This window comes from Marmota monax, unplaced genomic scaffold (assembly GCF_021218885.2).
Source record: "Marmota monax isolate L192 unplaced genomic scaffold, Marmota_monax_Labrador192_F-V1.1 WCK01_AAM20220418_F8-fsc00014, whole genome shotgun sequence".
NCBI lineage: Eukaryota > Metazoa > Chordata > Mammalia > Rodentia > Sciuridae > Marmota > Marmota monax.
The window spans coordinates 35,513,715-35,538,256 of record NW_026695222.1 but is presented as its reverse complement, the minus strand read 5'-3'; the positions used below and the strand labels follow the sequence as shown (position 1 = coordinate 35,538,256).

At 56.7% G+C, this 24,542-nt stretch overlaps 1 protein-coding gene across 2 annotated transcripts in view; it reads right to left on the bottom strand.

The window, feature by feature from the left end:
* The window catches only part of Phactr3 (phosphatase and actin regulator 3), a 189,239-nt gene extending 164,918 nt beyond the window's left edge, over positions 1 to 24,321 (bottom strand). The window contains exon 1 of one of the 2 annotated variants that reach the window (XM_058575407.1): positions 24,258 to 24,321. Coding sequence is in view for 1 of the 2 variants with exons in the window: in XM_046434020.2 (XP_046289976.1) it covers positions 6,783 to 6,900 (118 nt within the window). In the remaining variant the exon portion in view is untranslated. Of the gene's footprint in view, positions 1 to 6,782; positions 7,282 to 24,257 lie in introns of those variants that run through there. The other variant, XM_046434020.2, reaches the window with a different exon arrangement.
* Between the last annotated feature and the right edge of the window lie 221 nt (positions 24,322 to 24,542).

Here is a 24,542-nt window from a genome sequence, read left to right as displayed (position 1 = left end):
TTCTCCCATAAAAATCTGGATTCCCAGCAGAGCTCCCAAAACAGAATGACCCAGCCGCCCAGGGCCCACAGCCCCCTGTGGCAAGAGCCAGCTCTGCCCAGAAGGCCCCTCCTGTCCCCCACCATTTCAGAGTCCTGGAAATAGCTTCTAGTACATGGGATAGAATCCACTTCTTAAATTCGATAGTTCTCCAACTCTCTGGTAGACCTGGTCCAGGCCAACTCTCCTTCCTGGGCCACTTCTGCTCACACATCAACCATGCTCTGGGTGACAGGTCCTGGTGAGGGCCCAGGACACCCCTCTCTGCACACACTCCCCTCCCACTGGCCTCAGTGGTCTGGCCACTTCACAGGACCAGGGTTCAAGGCTTGCCCTCCCCATGACATTTGAGGCTGATGCCCTTCCCTGAGAGTCACCAATATACCTGTAAAGAAAACAAATGCAGCAAAGCAAGAGGACCTAAAAACACACGTCCAAACCTCAGCAAGAGCTGTCCCACAGGCCTGGGGATGTGGCTCAAGCGGTAGCGCGCTCGCCTGGCATGCGTGTGGCCCGGGTTCGATCCTCAGCACCACATACAGACAAAGATGTTGTGTCCGCCGAAAACTAGAAAATACATGTTAAAAATTCTCTCTCTCTCTCTCTCTCTCTCTCTCTCTCTCTCTCTCTCTCTCTCTCTCCCCTCTCTCACTCTCTCTTTAAAAAAAAAAAAAAAAGAGCTGTCCCACAGCTATCAGGTCACAGGGCACAGCAGGGGGACTCTAGGAGGGCCCTGCTGGGAGACAGGAAAGGAGGGGGTAGCACCCAGGGGGTCCTGGGCTGGAGGGGGAGGGGTAAGGAATGACCCCAGCAAACAGCGGAAAGGGGAGAGCAGGCGAGGTGGGTGACTGGCAGTGGGCGCTCCTGAAGGTGGTGCTCCACATAGCAGCAGCCCTCGCCATCTGGGGTCTGTAATTGACCACCCACAGCCAGCCTCAGTCTCCCCTCCAACGTACCTGATCTAGCAGGCATAGTGTCAGTAGACTCTGACATTGAAAGTTGGCAGCTGGGAAATGAACCTGCCAAGAACAGCGGAGAGGGTGGGAGCCGTGGCTGCACAACTTGACAAATATCTTGATTATACAGTATTGTGCTGCTCCTCCTCCTCACCACTGTCTGAGATGGACCCTGTGCTCAGTGGTCTTCTAGACTCTGGGGCAGGTGGTCCTCAAGGCCCATACAGAGCCAGCAGAGGTGGGGAGCATGGACCTGAGGCTGCCTCCCAAGGCCTCTCCACTTGACACATCACTGAGTTCCCAGCCTCCCCGACCCTACTAAGGAAAGACAGAGTCATCTCCAAGGAATCAGAGGGTTTCTAGATGTGCTCTTTGGTACAGACAACAGCTCAGCAACCCTCACCCACCCTGGAGAGTCCGACAGTAACTACAACCACTCCACAATGTAAAGGAAGCCGAGGCTCAGAGAGATGAAGCCAGTGGCTTAAATTCATGCAGATTATACATGGAAGAGCCGGGGTTTGGACCCGTGGTATCTCTTTGCTCTCTTGACCAAAGGGACCCATCTAGCAAGGGCCACACATGTCTCAAACTCTCTGGGAAACTCACTGACATGAAATAAATTGGTCCTAGGTAGATAAGAAACTCTCCCTGCTTAGGGATTCCCCCTTCGAGGACGAGACAATCAGACCAAAGGAGGCCGAGGTCCCCTCCAACATGACAGCTCCAAGGCTGCCTCCAGGACACTGTGGAGTATCCATCCAGTCAGCAAACACGCCCTGGGCAGTGCGCAGGTCTGACTCACGTAGATATGCTACAAGAGACCAGCGCTGGTGACACAGCAAGAGGAAAACAGACCCTGTCCTCAGGGAGGTCTCAGGCCAGAGAACCTGCAAAGCTGTCCTCATGGGTGGAAGGTGTGACATCGGCATCATCCAACACAGCAGCCACAGCCATCGCCACGTGTGGCTACTGAACCCTTGAAATGTTGCTACTGCAGCGAGGAAAGGGGATTTCAACTTTAACGTATTGCATGTTGTTTACAGTCAAATCACAACAGGGAGCAGGTGCCTACTCTATCAGTTAGGCCATAAGCAGGCCTGTCAAAGAAATACGTGGAATTAAAGGGTGGCGAGTGAGGGCCAGCCACAGGCTACATGATCAAGAGGAATGTGGGGTGCAGGGGGTGGGGACCCCAGCTCTGCCATTGTGGAGCCTGACCAAAGCACTGAATAAGGACACCCTGTCCCTACAACGAAGCATTGCTATTGGCTTCCGTGGGGCACTGGGAGAGGTGGGGACAGGAACAGAAATTTCAAAAGCACCCAATCATTTTCTATAATGAACATGCAATGCTTTTATAATCAGGAAAACACTGTGAATTTTTAAACTCTGTATTTTTAAAGCATCCAGTTTTTACTTTTAATAGCCCTAGAGAAGCTGACAAGGTAATTACTGCATAGTTCTGCCACTAATGAAGCCATGTAGATACGCTAGAGGGGCCAGAGACTCCCAGTCAGAACTGTGGAGTAAAAGAGCATTCGAGGAATGCAAAGAGAGAGAGCCGGGCTCCCCGCTCCCCACAGCCCACCAGCAGGCAGGACACCCCACAGCCCACCTGCAGGCAGGACACCCACCATGAGACAGAGCTGGGGGCCAAGGAGAGGCTAGACCAGATTTGCATGTTGGAAACTTTCTGTTTGTCAGGGGAAATGGGTGAGAGGAAGTGAAGACCCCAGACTCAGCCTTGAGCTTGTCCAGGAGAAGAGGCTCAGTGGAGCCTGGGGGCCTGGAACAAGTGGGTGGGTGACAGAAAGCCAGTGACACCTCTGCTCTGGAGGGAAAGTTCTGGCAGGTGCCCCCCTCCCCAGGCCATGCAGCAGAGGTAATCTGGCCCTGCAGAAACATGTGGGTGCAGGTTCTTCCTCACTCAGCACTCTGGCAGCAAGCGTCCATCCAGCTGACCAGTCACAGCCAGGTCACTTAAGCCCAAGGTGCTGGCATGATGCCCAATGGCTCTGCAACCCAGGGGGGAGGGGGAGTTGAGAGCGCTGGGAGCGAGTCAGAAGGGAGGGAGGGGGTCAGCAGTTCTCCAGAGAGATTTTGCCCCAGAAGACAATGTCTGAAGATGTGATTGTCACAACCAGGAGCTGGGTACACTGCTATCCAGTGGATAGATGCTAGGAAGCCACTCAACAGCCGATGGCATGGCCCAATGACAGAGAGTAACCTGGCCACAACAGTAAGACCACTGGGGCTGAGAACCCCGGCACGAGATCAGAGGCCCCTTCTCACTGCACACCACACCCTTGAGCAGAATCTGGATGGAGGCCCCCACGAGACCCATGGAAACAAGGGTCATGGAAACAAGAGACTCTTGGCCTGATCCATGGTCCTGGCATCGGGGACCTAGGAGACAGATGCACAGGACAGAGCTCAGAGGCTTGCAGTGGAAGGGCAGGGTGGAAAGAAGGGTGCTGCAGGAGCCCCAGATGGCCTGGCCCAGGGAGAGGACCACAATGCAGGGAGCTGGGAGAAGGGCACCAGGGCAGAGAAGGACCCGCAAGAAAGGGCCACCACCACCTTCCCCGCCAGGTACAGTGTCAGGGCCATCCACAGTGCCAGTGGGCAGAGGCCCATTCCTATGACCTGGGGCCAGTGGAGGAGAGGGAGAAAGCTCCTGGTGACCATGAACTGCTCGTCGGAGGAAAGCTCTCGGGAACTTGGGAAGACGACCTAACCCTGCCTGCAGACACAGAGGACCATTTATACAGAGGGGCTGTGGAAGGACGCAGACAGGGCAGCGAGGGGACCCGGCGGGAGGCTCCGTCCCAGGGGCACCGTCTCAGCCCTGTCCTGCAGTCCACACCACGGACTGCCACTGAGGGACTGAATGCACAATGAAGGCACAAAATTATGCTCATGCCCACTAGTATTCAAGGAAGCTCAAGTTAACACCAGGTACCATGTGTCATGCTGTGTGTTGGGGAAGAAGAAATTCCAGAACTCAGGAGTGGGTAGGGTCTGGAGAAAGGGCACTTCGGCCGATCCTGGAAGGAATATGAGTTGGTATATTTTTCAGGAAGGTAAAATATCATTAAGATAAAGAACGTGAGTCCCCTGAGGCCCAGACATGCCACAAGCTGGCACACACCTGGAGGAAACTCTGAGGTAAGCACGGGCCACTTACACTCAGGTAATCACCACCCGCTGCCCATGATAGCTGAACACTGGAAATAACCAATGGCTGAACCACAAAAAGTGTAGTCTTTGAAATAAGATGTGCCTGCGAAAAGAGAGGGGATGGATGTAGTGGTCTCAGGTGGAAGCACACACTGAGGCCCCCACACCCAGTGCATTCTGCCCTCTTACACACCAGTGCATCTGTAAACACAGGCTCTGGGGAGGTCAGCAACTTGGAATCCACAACACAGTGGCCCCCTGAAGTAGAGAAAGAGGTGCAGTCTAGAGCACAGTGCAGAGTCTACCTTTCCAAGGACACTTGGAGTTGTGGCTAAGATCATAGTAGTGCCCTGACAGCCAGGGGGTGGGTGTTTTGCAAGTTTGAGCTCTTTCATAAATATACAGACTTCAGTGGGAGCAAGAACTCTTCCACATTACTTTGTATCAACTTTCTCCCCAACTAGAGCAGCTAGGTTCTGTGTTCAGGAGGCCAGAGTTAGAGCAGTGGATAGACAGACAGAGGCAGCCCTAAAAGGAGAGAGGGTCAGATGAAGGGTTGGGACTTTTTAACCCAAAGTTGTTGCAATAACTGACCAGAACAGGAGACACTCTCTCCAGCCCTGGGTCACATGCAGTATGATCACATCACATCAAGAGAAGCATGCATAGCATCTTAAGCACCAAGTCCCCCACCAACAGGACCCACGCAATGCCCCAAACCCACCCTTGCTGCTCCGAGCTCCCAGGTCCCTTCCAACTTGAAAATTCTCTTTCTGCCAGAACTCCTCTGCTGAATGCAATCCATAAAAACTTAATTGCCTGGTGCTTTTTAATAAGTTCCACCACTTACTAAATAATCCATATTTTAGATTTTTCACCTCTGACATCTGCTCACTGGGTCCCATTTTGACCACTGGAACCAAAGAAAACTCCCGCACACGTCCTCTCCTGGCACAACTTAATTGCGGGCCTCTGAGCCTCCAAGCCCTCCTCCTCTCCCCCTAATGGACTGGCAGCAGCCACCTGCCAAACCCTCCGTTCCCACCCACGGAGGCCTCGACTCACAGACAGCCAAAAAGCTAAGTCCTCCATAATTTCCGTTCCAAGTTTGCTTCCTTCTACTGCCAGGGAGACAAAAGGAGTGGGGAAGGATTTTCTCGTGAGAAGCCATTCAACTTCCATAATTGGAACAATCATGGATGTGCATCTCCAACGCAGAGAAAACCAAAGCATCATGGAGCACTGAAGGCTTAGCCCTCGATCACTAATAAAAAGATTAATTAAAGGCTTAAGGGTCTGCTTATGGCAGCCTTTTTGGAAACTCCAAGGAAATTAACTGGCCCTCCCAGATGTAGGGATTTCCTCAGGCTGGCACCTTAGTGTGACCGAATGACAGGGTGTCAATAGTCCTAACAAAGAAATCTTACAAGACTCGCATGGGTTTATTGTTTAAGTTTTCAAATAGGGCCCTGGTACCCACGGAGCTGCCTTAAATGGGTCTCTCTGTGCAGTTCCTACAGCTCTGATGTGTTCCGGGGAGTGCAGGAATCCCTCCCCACAAAGCCAGCCTTCACTGGCCTGAGGGATTATCTTTACTTTGATGCCCACCATTTAACACCATCCTTTGGGGTCACTGCATCTAGAGAGAATAAGTCTTCAAAGGAAGGTAAACGCAAGTTGTTACCAAACCATCTATGAAGGGATCACTCTCCTCCAAGACAGAAAATTGAGTCCCTGCAGCTTGACACCAAAACACCAGCTTTGATTCTTTTTTTGAACGATACATTTCAGAAGCTCAGACTTCTTCTCCGGGAGAAGTGAAAATTGCCTTCTGGTGGAGGAAGGTTTTAATGATCACTTTGCTTCCTGCGTCTCCATGGTGACAGGGAGCTCACAGCCCACCCCTCTCCTGCTTCATTAGGCCTTTCTTTCTCCCTGGAAAGTAATCAATCAAGCCATATAGACGCCTTTGTGACCGGTTTATCACCTAAACAATCGACTCTGTCGAGGGGTGGAGGAGTAGGCGAGCCCACAGAGTAATGAAACCCGGCCCTGTCCAGGCGCACGCCCTCAGCTCCCTGCCGGCAGCTCTGCCCAGCACACCTGTCCAGTGAGGCGGGCGCGCCCAGGTGCGGCAGGCCCCGCCGGAGTCAGGTGCCCGCGGAAACCCCGAGCGCAGAGGCCCCGGGAGCAGAGCTCTGCCCTGCCGGGGGTCCCCAAGCTGGGCCCCAGGAGCCGGGCGGGGGAGGGAGGGCAGAGCTCAGAGACAGCACTGGGCGGAGGCGGCCACGGTCTCTCTTCCCCAGGCGGTGGGCACCTGGGGAAGGGAAGCCCCCTCCGAGGGGATCGCAAAGCCCAGCAGCCAGAGAGGAAGGCACGCTGCGGAGCGCCCGGCTCTAGCCCGGAAAGCGGCTCCTTTCCGGACAAAGGGCTCCGCAGCGACCCAGCCCTGCACTACCGGGGATGGAACGCGGCCGAGCGCAGGGTTCCTGCCGCGGCTCGCCAATGCTGGTAGGGACGCCGAGCCGCGCGGGGACGCGGACCTGGCGCCACCTGCGTGATGCCTTCCCGACCCCGCCCGGCCGCCCCCGCCCCACCCGTTACCTGGGTTCTCCCCGGCGTCCGCAGAGGAGGTGGCCGAGGAGTCGGTGAGGACGGTGGGGTCACTCTGCGAGCGGCCCCGAGACACGAGGCAGCCGCTCCCGTCCTCGGATGCAGCCATGGGCCCGGCAGCGCGGGGGCAAGTTGGAGGGAGCCGCGCGGAATCAGAGCATCCGAGGCGGCCAAGGTCACCGGCGAGGGGGCTGGAGGGGGCGTCTTTTTAAAAAGGAAAAGAAAAAGGGACTGGGGAAGGGAAGGACCGGGAGGAGGACGCCAGGGCTGGCTTCAGGGCGGGGAGACAATAGCCCCGCCGGCTGCAGCCAGGCGCATCCCGGCGTGCGCGGCCTCGCTTGCTTTGTTATGTATGCGTGTTTATTCCCATTCTTCAGTCTATATTCCAGGGAAAAAAAAGTTGAACCAGGAAATAAAAACTTTTTCTTGTCAGTGTTTATTGCGTGCTTGGGGCAGGGGGTGATGTCCAGGAATGTCTGGGGGTGCTCCCTCCCCCACCCCACCCCCCACCCCCCCGAAAAAAAGGAACAGGGAGAATCTTTGCTCGTGCAATTGCTTTAATCTGAAAGCTGTTCTTGGAGCATCTGTTGGAAAACATTAGGATTCTCCCATCATGCCGCGCGAGGAGCATGACGTCACGGGAGCTGGGAGTGAGAATGAGCGCGGTGATGGGGAGGGGTCTCAAATACTTGAACTGCGCGCTGCCAGGGGAAAGTGGGAGCTGGATCCCGGGTAAGAGCCGCCCACCCATGCCAGCCTGCTCTGGAAACAAGAAAGCGCCCTTCCCTGTCCCTTCCTCCCCCGCCCCCCACCGGCAGGAAGGGAGGAGACCCTGAGGGCGGTGCCTACCTCCCTCGGAGGCCAAGCTCCCGAGCGGTGGCAGTTGGCTGCTCTGCTTTCTACTCTGGGGATGTGAAGGCCAGTGGGTCCCACCGCACCCCTCCACCGTGGGAGAAGAGCAATTCAAGACTTTATCCCCCACCACATGGCCTGGCCTGCAGGACGCCCTTTCTGCCCGTCTGCCCTCCCCTTGGCCCCCACCCCTTAGGAAAGGTGCAGCAGGAGGGGTGCAGGTACCTTCCAGGGAGCTTCCCCCAGACACCCTTAATGAAGCTGAGGGGACCCAGCAAGGAAGGTGATACTCTAGGGCTGCTACTCACAGAGGTGCCTTCCAAGGTGCTAATGAGCCCTTCTCACAGTTCTAGATTACATTGTGGGGTGAGCACAGGTAACTCCTGGTCCCAAGTGACAATGACAACAACCAAGAGCAGTGGAGAAAAGGGAAACCCGATCAAGGAGTGGAGGGGGTGGACAGGCACAGCACTGTGTCACCTAGCCTGGTCCAGGAGGTGCCCAGAGGAGAGGGCATTTCAGTAGACACCAGGAGATGCTGGGGGAGAGGGCTCCCATTTCAGCCCTGCACACAACCCCATGGGGCAGGCAGTGGAACTGAGGATCAGGGAATTTGCCTGGGATCCTCAACTGTCACCTGCAGAGCCCGGGACTGGAACCTCGGGAGGCTGCTGTTATGAGGGTCTGGGGGTGCAAGGTGAACACCCTGGCATGCTGAACAACACCCAGTTAAGTGCCCAGGGAGGAAGGAAGAGACGGGGAAGTAGAATGGACGCTCACTCCACAGCCAGCCCCGGGGCTCTCAGGAGTGGCCATGTCAGCAGAGAAAGGGTCCATTCACTTATTCATTCATTCAAAATATTCAGAGTCTGGTATGTGCCAGGCACCACACCAAGCTTAGGGACCTATGTAGGCAAACACAGAAATGTCTCCACCCCTGAGTCTTCCAGGAAGGAGGGAGGGGAAGCTGAGGATGGTCACCAATAAGCCAGTAGATGCCAAAGACACATTAAATTGCAGTTGGAAATTAATACCATGAAACAAAGAGGAAGTAGAATTCCACAGGACTGGATATTTTTTATCCACATACAAATGAGCCGGCTCTGTGGTGACAAACGTGTGCCACCCTGGGCTGAGTGTTTTATACCAGGCTGTGATTCCCTCCTCACAACTGCTGGGATGTGAGAGCCGCCCTGGTCTCTGCTTTAGAGATGAGAAGTGAGCGCAGGTCACAGCCAGAAGGTGGAGGGCCAGGGCCAGCCCGTATTCCTGATCTAGGTTGTCCATGAGCAAGTCCTCTGAGTCCCCACCCGAACCACACTATTGGCATCTCCCGGTCTGAGTGGGTCATGCCTGGGTCAATTCAGTCCCTTGCACAGAATCTGCATGGAAACCCAGCCGGGCTGAGGCTGGTGGGCAGGGCTCCAGCAATAACTGCCCCCAACCAGGTCTACTGCCCCCTGCGCTGGCTCCTGCTGTGTGGAAAAGGTGCACAGGTAAGTCTGAGTTCATACAGGCAGCCACCAGAGGGAGGGGTCCTCCTTCCTGCTACCAGAAAGATGAAGAGCAGAAGAATGGACTATGGACGTCAGTGTCACCTGGTGCCTTGTCTGTGCATCACAAAGATAATTTCCAGTCCCTTGACAGGGTCTGCACCCCAGAGGCCTTCACCACTGCACCCGCCCGCATACAGCTGAGGGGTCAGAGCAAATCAAATGACCACGCTTAGCATCAGCATCCTAGAGCCAAGGGGGCATGGGAAGCAGAAGACAGAGGCATGGCTACTTATTATTGCTTTAAAAATATATTTTAGCAAAATATTGTGGTTTGTTAAAACTGGGTAGGGATGGAGCTGTTCATCATATTATTATTTGCCTTCAAGATGTTCTATAATAAAAATAGTTCTGAATTTTTGAGACATTTAGCAACCCACCCCCCGCATGCCGGACAGAAGACGGTCAAAGGCCTTGGGTAAACTGCCAGCAGGGAGCTCTTTCCAGCCCGCCCTCTCCAGACCGTGACTGAGCCCCTGGGGGTGTGGAAGGACCTGGTCAGAGGAGTCTCCAGCCTGAGGAGCCATCCTTGTGAAAGTCCCGACTATCCCCTCAACAGATCCCTGGTGAGGGCAGGTAGCTTTGGAAGCCACTCAGCAGCCCTACAGGGGCCAACAAGGCTTCAGGATGGCCCCAGAGTCCCAAAAATGTCCCAACTGATGGATGGGTAAGTATCGCATGCTCCACTTATCCACATCTGCTGCCCCGCAGCTGGACCTTGGAAACTCCATGCCAGGGAAAGAAGCAGGCACAAACAGCCACAGGTCCTGTGGCTCCACTTTACGAAAAGTCCACAGAACCAGAAAGTAGACTGGCAGATGCCCAGGATGGGAGGCAGGGGCGACGGCCAATGGTCTGGGTCTTTTTTGGAGGTAGGTGCTGGAAATGTTTAAAATGTTCTAAAATTAGATTATAGTAACGGTTTCACAGCTCTGAAAATACACCAAAGCCATTGAATTTTATACTTTGAATGGATGAGCTTTATGGTACATAAGTTCCTTCAGTCATGCTACCTTTTTTATTTTATTTATTTTTTTTAATTGCACAGAGGGGCCCAGGCTGAGCTCTGGATCTGAGGATAGCAGGTGCCACCCCTCACCTGCTGAGCATGATCCCCCTGGAGACAGACAGAAGCTCACTGAGGGGGCCACCCTGCAGGTCCTAGATCAGAAAAGCCAGAGCCTCCCCGCAACCCAGGGCAGCCATGATGATCCCAACACTGCCATCTGAAGGAACCACTAAGAATGGGTGACATCAGTCCAATGGTCCCTTTGCCCTGGGGCAGCCAGAAAGGGTGTCATGGTGAAGGGGACACTGGGCTGTCAGAGCATTGCCACCTGCACATATAGGCACACCCATGTGACCACGTGAGGGGTGGTGAGGAAAGACTGCAGGAGGGCCATCCCGCTCAGCCCCCTGTGATGGCCTTATTGTCACAGGAAGTACAGATGAACAGGCACAACCACCCATCAATGTTTCCTGAGCATCTACTTTGTGCAGGAATAGCACAGTGAACAGGACATCTCCTCACCGGGGAATCTGGTTTCCTTCCAAGGATGGTGGAAAGCCACTGGAGGAAGAGGTGGGTCTGCAAAGGACCCCCTGGCTGCTGTTAGGGAAGAGACCAGTGCTGACCGGAAGCAGAAAGGTAGATCAGGAGGCCAGCCGCCTTGCAGGCAGGAGGGGGAGTGGCCTGGGCCCAGCTGGGGGAGGCAGACACAGAGTGCAGGCTGGCTCCAGGGTCCCTGCAGGCTGTGACTGCTGGGCTGGGACGAAAGGGAGGAGCCGCAGATGACTCCCAGGTTTTGGGGGAAGGCTGATGTTATGATGATTAACCAGATATGGGGGGCAGTGTCCAAGTAGCCCCCAAGTCTCATATTGGCAACGGGTCAAGTGAGATGCCATTTCCTGGGTGGGCAGGAGGGAAAGGGGGCAGAGGAGAGGAGGGACATTTGGGGTGGGAAGGGGCACAAGCCCTGGGGCAGGGTGACCTGCCCCCACTGCCCACAGGCTGGACGAGCCCTCTCTGGGCCTGCGTCTCCCATCTGTGGAGCACAGTCACTCTGCTGGGCTGCTCCATGAGACCACTTGGGGTCGTGTCCAGTGCTGGACACAGTGGCAGTGGCTCTCGTGAGGACCCCCCAAGGACTGCTGTGTGCCCTCCACAGTCTTGACAAGCATGGCCAGCGGGCAGGCAGCGGGCGGTGGGCTGTCCTCAGCCTCTGGCACGGACTGCTGTAGCAGCACTGGACGGCTGCCCCCACTTCGCTGCTCTTAGTGCCTTCTGACTCTTCTCTCCTAGGGCCCTGGTGTCCCTGAAGCCCCCAACCAAAGACCTGGGCTGCTGCCATGTCAGCTCCACAGGGGTCTCTTTCGGGTCTATTCACCCAAGAATGTTCCCAGCACTGGTCAGCACCCAGGACATAGAGCTCTGTCGGCTGGGTAAGTGTGTGCATGTGTGTGGTGTGCCCAGGGGCATGCCCAGCCTCAAGCGTGAGCCCCCGGGCTTGGGAAGGACTGAGCGGTCACCCCACCACTCCTTAGTCCATAGGGCTAGCGCTTCTCCTAGCACTTCTCCATGAACACAGTGAAACCAGCAAACTTCAGATACTTTATAGGAACTGCCCAAGCTGCGGTCTAACTCTTGGGAACCAACCAAAGTGGGACAAAAGGGCCAAACACCAGCGTGGGAATTCAAGGACCAAAGAAAAGACAAACCACTGCCTCAGAGGGCAAGGTTAACACGAGGGCGGCTGCACCCTCTTGTGGCCATCAGGGGAACTTCACCAAAGCAGCCAAGCGGGAGCCATCCTTGCACTTCTTGGAGATAGGTCTTAGCCTTGAACTTGACTTCCTTCACCTCAGGACTCCATCTTTGATGGGGGTCTCCACGCAGGGCCTAGCCATTGGATGACTCAGGGAGGAGTTCAGTGCAATGACAACTATAACTTTAAATAAAACACTGCTCTTGTGAAACAAAATCCTCCATTTCACCATTGATGGTCCCCAGGGGAAAGGCATTGGCAGCCAGAGTGTTAACGTAGTGGGCATCCCACAGCTTCCTAGAAATGTGCGCAGCCCTCCCTACAGTCCAGTTCATTCTCAGGCTGTCTACAAAGTCCTTTCCAAGCAGAGGTTGAAGACCCACGTGCAAGATTGGGTCTGGATCTTACAATAGGGGGGCCTTCGGCCAGCCACGTCCCCCCTAAACCTAGTGTGCCAAGGGGAGGGCCCCACCTCTGCCCAGCTCACACTCCTGTGACCAGCACAGGTTGCTCTGCAATAGCCGCCTGCCTTCTGCTGGTTCCTGTGTGACCCCCACACTCCACAGGGAGCATGAGGACGGAGAACACAGCCGAGAGGCAGGGCGAGGGCAGGAGACCCCAGGGAAGAGGGAAAACAGCCAGCGGGCTCCTGGCGCGGTGTTGTGGCCGAGCACCCATTCCATGTGCAGCTCCACGAAACCTGAAATATTCCTGCGACCCCTCCCTCCCAGACTCTCCCTTGCAGGGGTGCCAGGATGGAAGCAGGGGGACAGGCTGCAGGGGCCCCTGGAAAGATGGGGGTAAATGAAGAGAGCCCCTCGTAAAGCAGGCAGGAACGTGGGCCTTTGTGGCCCTGGCTGAGCTCCTGCTTCCTGACTCGAATGTCTCTGGGCATGGGGCAGCAGCCATCTTCCGACCCTGCAGGGGCACGTGGGGGGACGCAAGGCCGGCAGCGGAGCAAGGAGCCCTGCATCAATCTTGCCTGAGAGCAGGGCTCTTACCCACTCCCTGCTCAGCTCCCACTGTGAGCCAGGGTCCCCAGAACTCTGTGATCACTCACGTGGCTGCAGCTACAACAGACCCGAGAGACAGACTCTGACGCTGCCATTGGGCAAAGGAAGAAAATGAGATGCAAAGCACTTAAGTCCTTGCTGGGGCCACACACCCTCCGGGGCTCAGACCTGCACTGCATTAACATGCCCTGGCCAAGGTGCCCCATCTGACAGGTGTGCCACAGGACAGAGGAGGACTCCCACAGCCCTCTGAGCCTCCCACGCTTGGTGCCTCCCACCTCACTGAAATCCCCACCACCAACCCGACTCAACACGGCCAACCAAGACACCCAACACCGGCTCTACCCCATGCCTTGACCTGCCACCTGGACTGCAGGGGGAAGAAGTGAGCGTGTCCAGCACCATGTGGACTCACAGGGAGTGGGTAGAGGGCCTGGCCAGGCTGGGAAGGGGCCCAGGCCTTCATGGCACCAGCGTTCACTGAGCACCTGCTTTGCGACAGGCCTTGGAGATCTGGGGGGAATCTGCCCAGCAGACACCCCGGGTAGGAAAAGTCTGGAGGCATCCCACGGCAGAATAGCCCCTCAAATCAATCACAATCAGGCAGACAACCACTTCTTTGAGGTTTCCAACCAAAGAATGTGAGCAGGCACGACAGTGAACGAATTGTGGTATGTGCTCTGACAACAGAATCCCACACCAAGGCGGGAGGAACAGAGCAAACCTACACGGGTGCCGCAGTCCTCAGTGAGACACTGTCCTGCCTGCACCCTTCTCTAGGAGTTCAAACACCACCCCACAGTGCTGTCATGGGGTCCCTGAGGACAGCGACCACCTTGGCTCCTGTGACAAGGAACTGGGGTCCTAGGCTGCCCTCCTCTGGCCTGGCTTCCTCAATTGTACCCAAACAGCCCCAGCAGGTTCCCCGGGAGGCAGAAGGTTGGCTCAGGCACTCGGAGACCACGGAGGCCAAGGCGGAGCCACACACTAGCAAGATGACAGGAGGCCTCTCGGGACTTGGTGAAGGACCTAACAGAAGGTGCTGCGAGAGTGGAGGGCCTCTGCAGTCCAGCCTGCAGGAGCGACTGGCCCTTCAGAAAGGCTGGGCAGGTTGACAGGAAGGCCTCACGGGATCCCATGCCACAGGGTAAAACACACGCTGTGTGCATTACAACAGGTGACTTTTAAAAGAGAATAATCGCATTAAAATGATGGCCTCTGCGACCCAAACACTTCCTCGTTCCTCGAATGAGATGTGTGCATTTCAATGTTTCCTGGATTTATACACTTAGGAGACTCTGGGCTGAGTCTCACCATACATAGCCCGGATTTATGTCACCATCCTCCATCACAGAAATGGCAAGCCGCTTCCCGGAGTCACAGTTCCAACACAGCCTCAAGTGGATCTATAAATCACAGAGAATCCATAGCACTAGGTATATAGGTGATACTTTAAAAATAGATCATAAGTTCTGTAGCCATAAAGATGGTAATTCCAGGAATCAATTTGTACCAACCACGAATGGGGATCCTCTGTGTGTTCACAGAGCCCTGCTCTCCAGCCCCTCTGCCCTTCACTGAAACTCCTGTGCACCCCAAAGCAGGGGTCTGCCTACCAGTGCAGGGGCCTGCCAGGGCTTTGCATTTAGAGAGCAATGGTTCAGCAATTAAATTCCGGTGCCGTCACCAGCCTCTGTGCTGGTACCTTTCCACAGTGCAAGGGCTTTCCAGAGGAAAGGGGGAGGGATATTCACTCTGCAGGTAGCAGCAGCAGCCAGCTCAGTGCCGTGACCTGGGGTGCAACAGCTGCCACCCTGGCATTCCTCGATGCAGCCTTGGGTTGCCCACCCTCTGGGTTCTTTCCAGTTGCTACTTGGGGGGGATCTGAGAGTCGGTGCCTACTAGAGTACCAGGGGAGCCTGCAGATTCTAGGGGAAAGGACCCTGGGGTGCTGTTTGGAGGAAGCACAGGTGTGGAACTAAGGGTGGGGTGGGCTATGCCCCCATCGGATCCCAAAATGCCCAACCAAGAGAAGCGGCTCCTTCAGTCCAGGAAGCAAGGGGCCTGAAGAGCTTGGGGGGCTGGGCCTGATCCTGTGCTGCTTCAGGTTGAGTCTCCATCACCATCCCTGTGTCTGTGAGGGGTGCACACAGAGGTGGTGCTGTGTGCCCCACGTGGAGCACTAGACGATTCCCCAAAACAGCATGAGCCAAAGCCCTCCGTGAGCATGGAGGCAGTGAGAGCAGCCTGGGAGGGCAGCGCTGGGCAGGTGTGAGCGGGGGTCACCCCCAGAGCTTGAAGGGCCTTGCAAACCTCACCTGGAGAGCGAGGGTTTCATCTGGGGGTAACAGGAAACGCAGTGGTGTCTCCAACCAGGAGAGCATGCATGTCTCCCTTCTTCTCCAAGGTTACTAGGGCTGGAGGGTAGCAAAGAGGTGGCCAGAGGCTGGGGGGAGGACAGAGAGGGGAGAACCAGGGCAATCTGGCCAGGTGGTGACAGTGTCCAGGACAGAGATGGGTTTGATGATATTCAGCCAACTCTTCTTGCCAAGGCACCCTGCAGCTAATTCTGTAATAAGCGGGGGTCCTCTGGATGGGGTCCCCATGCCTACCTGCTGGCTCAGGCGCTCCGACCTTAGAGGTTGCTTGTCTTGGCGTAAAGCTCCTGGGAGCAGGATTCCGGGGCCTAATCCATTTGCCCACAGTGTGGAGGGCAGAGGCAGCGTGAGCTCCTACAGCCCCCGGCCAGGATTCCCACGGCGGGTTTCCTGATCAACACTAATCTAGGCACAGCTATGAGGGTCTTTGCAGATAGAGTCAGGGTTATAATCAGCTGAATTGAAGACAGGGAGATCATCCCAGATGATCCGTGGGCTCAGTGTAATCACAGGAGCCCCGAGAAAGCAGAGGGGAGGGAGGAGCAGAGGAGCGGAGGGGCAGAGGGAGGGAAGAGATTCCAGGGTTAAGGACACAGCGGCTGCCACTGGAACTGAGAGGGACCCAGCCACCGACAGCAGGAAGCGGACCTGGACCTCGGTCCTGCCTCCTGAAGGAGCAGGAGGCAAGTCTAGTAAAGAGCAGATCGGTGGAGACTGGGACCTCAGCAGGAGGCCCTCAGGGAACCTGCTGAGCCCACCTGGCCTCCGCCCACGCAGAGAGTGAGGTCAGTGGCTCTGTTCCAGGCAGCCAGGTGGCTGCTCATTTTGGCAGCAACAGAAAGTTATGTGCTCATCTTCCTGCTGAAGCCTCCTGCAGGCTCTGGCACCCTCCTCCAGGAAAGGGAAAGTGAGGCTCAGAGGGGGTGGCGTGTGCAAGGCTGCGCGGGGACCCAGGGGACCAAGCTGGGGGCAGCACACACCGACCCAACCCCAAGCATCCTCCTCCCACTTTTGTGCAACCCTGTGCCCCTAGCCCCACGAGATGGTCCTTGGAAGCGGTAGGACTCCTGTCGGCCATGCACCCCAGAACTGAGCAACGGGCACACTGTGGATGGAGGTGGGTGGAGAGGACCACGGGCAGCCCACCTGCAAGGCAGGACAGTGGGACACACCCTGCCTGCTGCAGGCACCGCCTCCCACCTGGAGGGCAGGGCTTTCCTCTGCCACCAGTCTCCAAGGCAGGCCCTCAGAGGCACACGTAGAATTAGGGCCTCTTCCAAGACCCCCTGAATCAGGCACTAAGACCAGCATTAGCCTGCTGTCAAGCACTTTCCAGGACCACAGGGCAGAGAGGACAGACTATGACCTATGAACAGTGAAGCAAAGTGGCTAAGACTCCAGAGCCGGCGGAAGTAGACGCCAGATCTGACTCAGCTTCCCAGCCGAGACCTCGGGCAGGCTCCTGGATCCCCGCAGCCCTCAGTTTTCAGCATCTGTCTAATGCAGTCATGCCACCAAAAAGCCACCTCCCACAGAGATGTGCAGGTGAACAAGAGGGGCCAGGGACAGGGCTGGTCCCTCACCTGGCACTGGCTGATGAGGCTGTCACTGTCTTGTGACCACACGACTCCAAGTTGGAAATCACTGTCATCTAGAAATGAGAGGGGTATGTCTCCTCTAATTCTCTATTATCCCAGTGTTCAGCCACGCAATTATTGAAGCTAATTTATCATGATTTCATGTGGATTATTTAAAAAAAAAACATAGACAGCAGAGCCATTAAGATAAAAATAGAAATGTAAATATGCAGCAAGCCTCAAATGTCCTCATTATCTGACTCATAGGCATTAGGGTTCTGAAAAAAGAGACTTAGTCACAGAGACAGGTAATGTCCACGTAAACCAGCTACTTTGGACTTGTAAGCAGAGAAACACAGTCCTGGACTCACACCAGAACCTCGTCTTAGTCTCGGTGCTCTGGGGAACCTTGTCCAGCCGTGTGCTGTGCATTGCGCAGGCGGCAGGCGGCTGGCCCGACTGCAAGATCAGTGCTGTGGGGGCCAGGCAGCCGGGTGCCCCTAGAGCAGCCAGCAGCAGGGAAACTTCACTGAGGCTGGGAGGACAGTGCCTGCCACGGGTGATGTGGTCAGGGGCCCTCAGCATAAGCTGAGAGTGGAAAAGGGGCCTGCAGTCTGGACACGCCCGTCTCCAGTTCCACCTGTGGAAATGGTGTACGTCACTCAAGATGGTCAAAAATCGAATGCACTTTCAGGAAGACCTAGAAGCCTCTCCAGAGAAGCCGGCTCCCACCAGAGACTCCCACAAGCCACACTTCCTACAGTTTGAGAGAGAAGGTGCTGCTGGATGCGGAAATTCTTTTGTTAATGGTCTCCTTTAGGGACAAGCCCAAGGCTCTATATCAGGCCACACTCCACCTGAAGGAAGAGCCCCTCTGAGCTGCAGGATGGGTCTCTCCACAGGGGAGAGGAAGAAGAGATCTCCCCCAGTCCCTCTGTCCCCCATAACCTGGCCTCTCATGCTCTTGGTTAGTCCACAGAATTTTCAGAGCACCTACTATGTGCCGGGCATAGAGCTGCACACCATGCCCTCGAAAGTGAGCTGGTGCTGGGTCTGTTCCATGGAGAGGTTGGGTCACAACCACTGTGTTGTGGATCCCATGACCACCCTGGGCTCGGGGACTCAGATGCCTGCCGTGTACTCCCAGCTGTGACACAGCCCCAGGATATAAAGGCACATGTTTGGGGTGGAGCCTGGGACATGCCCACTTGATTCCTCCTGCAACAAGCCTTGAACACAGCAGCAGGTGCGAGCCGCTGTCTCTCTGGAAGCTCCTTAGAGGCCCAGCACCCAGGCTTTGTGGGGCTGTGAGGTGGGCACCCTCTGGCCTTTGGTGGCCAGATTTCAGAAGGCAGCCAGCGCCTGGCTGAAGCCCCCATTGTCCGCAGTTCAGGGTCCTGGGACTTACAGCTGAGCACTTTTGTACAGCTGCACGGGGTGGGGGGGGGGGGGCTGCAGGGAGCTATAGAAGGGCTGTTCTAGGACCAGGCCACAAGGGAAAGGGTCCTTCAGATTGAGTGGCTGAAGGCGTCTTCCCAAAGCAGCCACCAGTCTCAAGTGTTCCCATGATGTGACTGTGCCTTCCCACTGCCGGGTGAGTGACGGGTGAGTGTCCGTCCCCCACTATCAGGACAGGTGAACTGCACAGCAGAAGGGTGGACAGGGACTCCAAGGTGGGCCTGCTCCTCTCCTGCTGAGAACATAAAGCACTCCCGCAGCACCCCTGCTGGGGGTCCAGGGCCGGCCCTCAGTCCCAGGGAGCTGCCGCTGAACTGCCCCAAATGCAGACACTGGAGTCCTGGATTCCAGGAACTCAGACTGTGGCCTTATTTGAAATAGGACCTCTAAAGAGCAACTGGGTTACACTGAGCCCTGTGGGGGGGTCCTCCCCCAGTCTGACCAGTGTCTTCAAAGGAAGAAGAGATCTGGACACACAGAAAGGGACCCCAGTGAGCAGGAGCAGAGAAAGGTGGGCACAGAGGGAGCCTCCTGCAAGCCAGCAAGAGAGGCCGAGAGGCTGCAGCCGGCTGCAGGCAGCTGCCCTCAGACCTCCAGCCTCCAGGATGTGAGCGATCTGCCCCTGCGTGCAGGCCACCCATCAGGGGCACCCTGTGAGGGCGGTGGCAGCTAGGCCAGCCTGCTGTGGGGCCACCTGTCACTGACAAGCTCAGTCAGCAGGGGCCTCTCCTGGAGGTGACCCAAGGCTAAGGCCTGAAGGACACAGGAGAGTGTCCAGGCTGGCTACTCACCAAGCTTTGGGGCGTCAGCAAAGGAGGCGACCACCAGCAGCCAGTCCAGCTAGTTTGGCTGCAGGGCCAGCTCGCAGGGCCAGCTCCCTGGCTGACAGAACGGAAGTTCCATTCCCACTCACACTCCCAGCAAGCTCTTCTGGTTGGTGCACCTCACAGCCCCCATTCACCCTGCAGTGCTGGACACAGATGTCAGTGCCAACACTGGGCCAGGCTCCGGGTGGCAGGGTGCAGGGTGGTGGTGCCCAGGCTGTTCAGGAAACCCACTAAGAGTCCCAACATGTCTTTGAAAACACAACCAGTAGGAGTGGACAGGAGGAGATGGTGGCAGCAGAGGGGTGCACAGAGGACTCCCGCTGGGCCGGGCAGACGTGTGCAGCAGATGTGTGCAGCAGCGCACAGGGGAAGCAGGAGCTTCAAAGACCCGGCAAAGTGAAAAGTCAAGCCACGGAGAGAGCAAACTACCAGATCAGACCCAAAACATGTAAGAGGCTCCTACCAACCAATTAGAAGACTAAGGACCCACAGGAAAACAGGGTTGAATAAAGCAACAGCCAACTCCCAGAAAGCGCCAATTAACGGCCAATTAACATAAGAAACCCTCTGAGGCAAGCTGGGAATGCTCAGTCAACCCAGGAAATCCCACCTTCTCCCCTGGGACTGGCCGGGTTTCAGATCTGAAGGATCCAGAGCTGGGCGGACAGCTGCTGCGAGGGGAGGGCCGCACCAGGAGATGTTAAGTGCAGAGGGCTGCGCAGGACCCCCAGCAGGACCCCCAGCAAGCTCGCCCCCACACTGAGGCTCTCTGCCTCCCCCAGGATGCTCCCCGCAATACCAGCGAGAGGCTGGGACAACCTCTGGCCATCGCAGCAGAGGCCAGAAAGCCTCTAAAGCAATTAGACAGAATCTATTAACCCAGATGAAGCTCCAAGACACACTGCTGGGTGGAACAACGGGATTCAGAACAAGACGTGCTGTGTGGTGCCGCCTCTTCCCGAAACTTATAGGAGGCGACATGGCGTGCTCTCCACAGGGACCTACATGTCCAGGGTGGGGAAGTCCGGAGCAAGGGCTGACCTGACCTGCTCTCTCTGCAGCTGCCTCGAGACACAGGAGGGGCGAGGCCCAGCCAGCACGTCCCAGCCTGGCTTGCTCACTTGGGATGTTTAGGCTTCTCACTTGGAGAATGGATGGTGTGTGTGTGTGTGTGTGTGTGTGTGTTCTGCATTCTGCATTCATCCAACAAATACTTAGGGTGTGCCAGCTTTAGACCAGGCCTGTTCCAAGGACGAGTTTCCCTCTTTTCCCTTAAAATAAAAACAAGTGGTCAACTAGTCATCAGCAGCCAGTAGTCCCAAAGGCAGCAGGTAGTGGACACAATGTGCATTAGGAGCAAGAGACGGGGAAGGGAAGTGGGCCTGCAGGACTCCTGGGAAGGGAAAGGCCCAGTTGTCCTGGGTGTGCCCTGAGCAGCTGGGCAGAGAACCAGGAGAACAGGGGACCCTGAGTTGGATACACTCCTCAAGGGCCCTCCACTGCTGTCTGAACTAACATCATAACCGCCTCTGTCTCCAAACAGGTCACAGGAGGGAGCTGGCAGTAGCAGGACGACAGCGCCTCAAGGTCCACAGGCCCGGTGTGCCCAGGTGTGGGACCCCGCACAAAGGAGGTGCACCTGGAAGCCTGATGGAGTTTGGGGCTTGGCGTCTACCCCCGGGTTCTGTTGACATCCCCAGTTCCCTGCTGGGAGGCTCAGGCCTGGCTGTCGAGGGGACACAGGCTCCATCCCTGACCTAGGGAGGCGTGTGAGCTGAGCCTCAGCCATTCAGCACTTCCTGCCCGCTGGCCTTGGTGATGGGTTCAGGGACTAGTGATATGACCCAGGGACAGGCAAGGACATGCTAGTGGGAGCCACAGATGCACAGGCTCTGGAGTTGACCCCGAATTGAAGGATTCAGCAGGTCTAGTCCATTGCAGTCACTTGCTCCCCAAAAAAGTCCCGCTGGCTGCTACTAAATTTTCAAAAGAACTGGGTGGCCCCAGGCCCAAAGTGGGTCTTCAGAGTTATTGCCTCCAGGGAACCTTGCCCAGGCTTACTCTGGGGAATGCCCTGGGGAAACAGGCATTAAATTTCAACCGCCACCGTTTGCAGTCCCTAAAGCCACTTTTAAGGAGCATCAGCCGGAGCATGGGGCATGTCATGATATCGTCGATCATGTCTTTCCCTTCAAAAAAAATTTTAAAGAACTCATTTGGTGCAGAAATAGCCTGGGAGGAGTCAGCACTTCCTAATCAGACTTTCCAGTCTAGAGGAACCAGTGGCTGATTTGCTCCTCAATCAAAGCAGAGCTAGCCACAAAAACAGCACATTTTCCCTTTAAGGTGAGAGCCAACCACCCAAAGCAAGCTCCAGGAAGCAGCCACACAAAACAAGTCAGCCGGAGACCCAGTGGGGACTGCACATCCTCCTGGTTCCAGAAGGGAAGAGGTCAAGGGACCTTGTCAACATCCAGCCACCAGAGGGCCCAGAGTCCTAGGCACACAGCCTGGCTCTCCCCTGGGTCCCTGGCCTCTTGATGCAGAGCAACACTTGGTATTTGGATGTGGGTCCCTTCAACACTGAGATATAACAGTGAAGCCCACATGCACCCTCTGTCCCAGTGCCCCAGACTGGAGCCTCCAGACCAAGCACCTTCCCCAGCTCCAGGGGCAGCTGTGCACCTGCCCACAGACACAGCCCGTCCACCCCCTAGTGCATCACCACAGAGCGCCTGTCCTCCCCCCACCTCTCCACCTCCGTCCCCCCAGCCTCCCTGGGGACAACCCTCTAGTGTCACCATTACCAGTGCTCAGACACAGAGCTTCATGGCTCCCTGGACTTGGGGCAGCAGCAGGTCTGAGCAGCCCTGCCACAGAGGTGTCCCAGGGCTTCCCACTTTTCCCTGCTCTGAAGCCACCCTCCTGTCCTCCGAGCAGCAGAGCCTTCCCCCAACAGCCTACTGCCACTCCAAAGGCGCAGCGAGCTTCCCCCTCAGTCTAAAGCCTGCTACTGGCCCTGGAGCACACAAGTGAACCCCAGGGGCACGTTGCTGAGTCTGAGGACCACGGCTCAGGGCCCCAGACAGCTCCCTCCCTGCCCTTGCCCAGAACTCCAGCCTCAAGATCCTCTGCTGTTCTCCAGTCCCACCAGTAACTCCCACCTCAGGGCCTTTCCACAGCTTCCTCTCCCACTGGGGATGCTCTCTCCCCCTGTCCTCACAGGGCTCCCTCCTCCCTGGTCAGGCCTGAGGCCGCTGGCCCTCCTTCAGTGGCTGCCTGTTCAGACTTCTCTTCTTCCCCACATTGTCCTGTGCTGAAATGTTTGGTTGGGTTCCCTCCCAGGTCCAATCTCCTTCTGTCCCACCGGAGTACACACCCCTGCAGGCAGGGGGCTGCTCCCAGTTCTCTGGCTTCCCAGCACCCAGGTCAACGCCTGCAGCATTTCCAGAGACTGTGATCATTTGCTGGCCCACTGACTAAATATTCTGCTTTCTCCCAGGCAAAAGTGGGTCACAGTGGCTGGGCCCTGCCTCTCTCAAAGCCTAGGCAAAAGCTACAGAACCATTTTTAAAATGCCCAGTATTGAAAGGCTCATGTGGAACAGGTGAGGCATGGCACACGGCAGGTAGATGCAGGTAGATCTCACCTGCCAAACTAAAGTCCTGCCAAATTCAACCAAAATGCACCCACTGTGCACCCAGACCCCAAATTTTGCTAATGGCGGGGTGCTTTAGGAGGAGGAAGCCACCCTTCTGAGCACCTACTATGTGCAGGCACCAGAGGGGCACTAGAGGGTGTCCCTAGTGTCCCTGGCTCCACCTAGAGCTCCGCCACTGAGAGAGCCGGGATGATGCTTACAGGTGCTTGGCATTCCAGAGGGTGCAGTCTGCAACGAAAGGCCACCCACCATCCTGGCTCCAGGCCCCCCCACTCACAGCACAGAAGTGCCCAAAGCCGGGCCCAGGAGATCTTCTCCTGGGTACCAAAGGGAGCCCAGCTTTCAAAGGATACCTACTGACCCAGCTGACTAGTGTCACTCCCTTCTCAGTCCTGTGGCCCATGAACCCCAGGATCTCCCAACTCAGCACTAACCCTGTGGAGAGAAATATCTTTGGGGGCGGGGCAATGGCTGACCTGACACTGCAGGGTTTTAGGCAGCATCCCTGGCTGCAACCCGTAGATGCCAGGGGACACTACCTTGCCAGGAGTGACCACCACAGAGGGGTGAAAGCCACTGATAAGAACCCCTAAGGAGACCTAAAACAGTCACCTTACTGCCCTTTTGCCAAATTACCCAGGGGCACTGGTTAAAAAGATTCCAGGACCTTCTAACCTATAAGCCCAGGAGAAGCTTAGAAGAGGCCAGCCAGGAAGCTCTGGCCTGAGTATCCTCACCCACTTGTGCAGCCCCCTGGACACCTGATGACCCGGTGCCAATGGCCTCCTAGTACAGCATAGCTCTGGTGGAGACTAGCCCCTTCTCCCCCCATGTGTTACTCTCCTGGTTTCTCAGGGCGGCTGAAGATCCCATCCTTTCAACTGTGGCTGGACTGGCTCCAGGGCCAGGTGTCTGCCCGGCAGGAGGCAAGGGGCTGGCACCACCAGGTGGAGGCCCCAGATGAGCTCTCACAAGTGGCCCTGGCTGTATGCCCCTCCACCTGGTGAGCCCAAGTACTGTCCTCAAGATGCAAGTACTGGGTCCTCCCCACTTCACAGACGTGGAAACTGAGGCACGAGAAGGCCAAGTGGGATGCACACCGGGTCGTGTGACCAGCAGAGGAGGACCCGGACCGGGAACTGTCCGACCCCACGGCCAGCACTCCTGATCACTGTGGGCACTGTCCTTCTCCCTAAAGGGACATCTTCGCGCGCGACTTTGCTGCAGGGGAAAGCCCGAGATAGGAGGCGCCCACCTCCGTGGCTGGGGCCAGAGAGGGGATCCTGGCCACCCGCAATGACCAAGGGCAGGGGCACGGCTCCGGAGGCGTCACCGCAGCCCCGCGCCCGGCCGGACCGAGCCCTCTCCCGCGGCGCGCTTACCTTGCACCGGGCCTGGGGCGGCGGCGGCGTCCGGAGCCCGGAAGGCACGCAGCAGCGAGCGCAGCGGCGCCGGCCAGCGGGCGCGCCCCCCGACTCGACCGCGCATCCCGCCCAAGGGCCGCTCGGCGCGGCTCCGGGCTGCGTCTGCCCGGACCCGCCAACGCAGCGCGGAGCTGGGGGCCGCGGGGAGGTGCCGGCGGGGCGGGACCCGGGCCGGGGGCGGTGCCGCGGCGCGAGGCCGCCTCCGCCGGGCGGGGACGCCGAGGGGCACCGCTGTGACCTTGA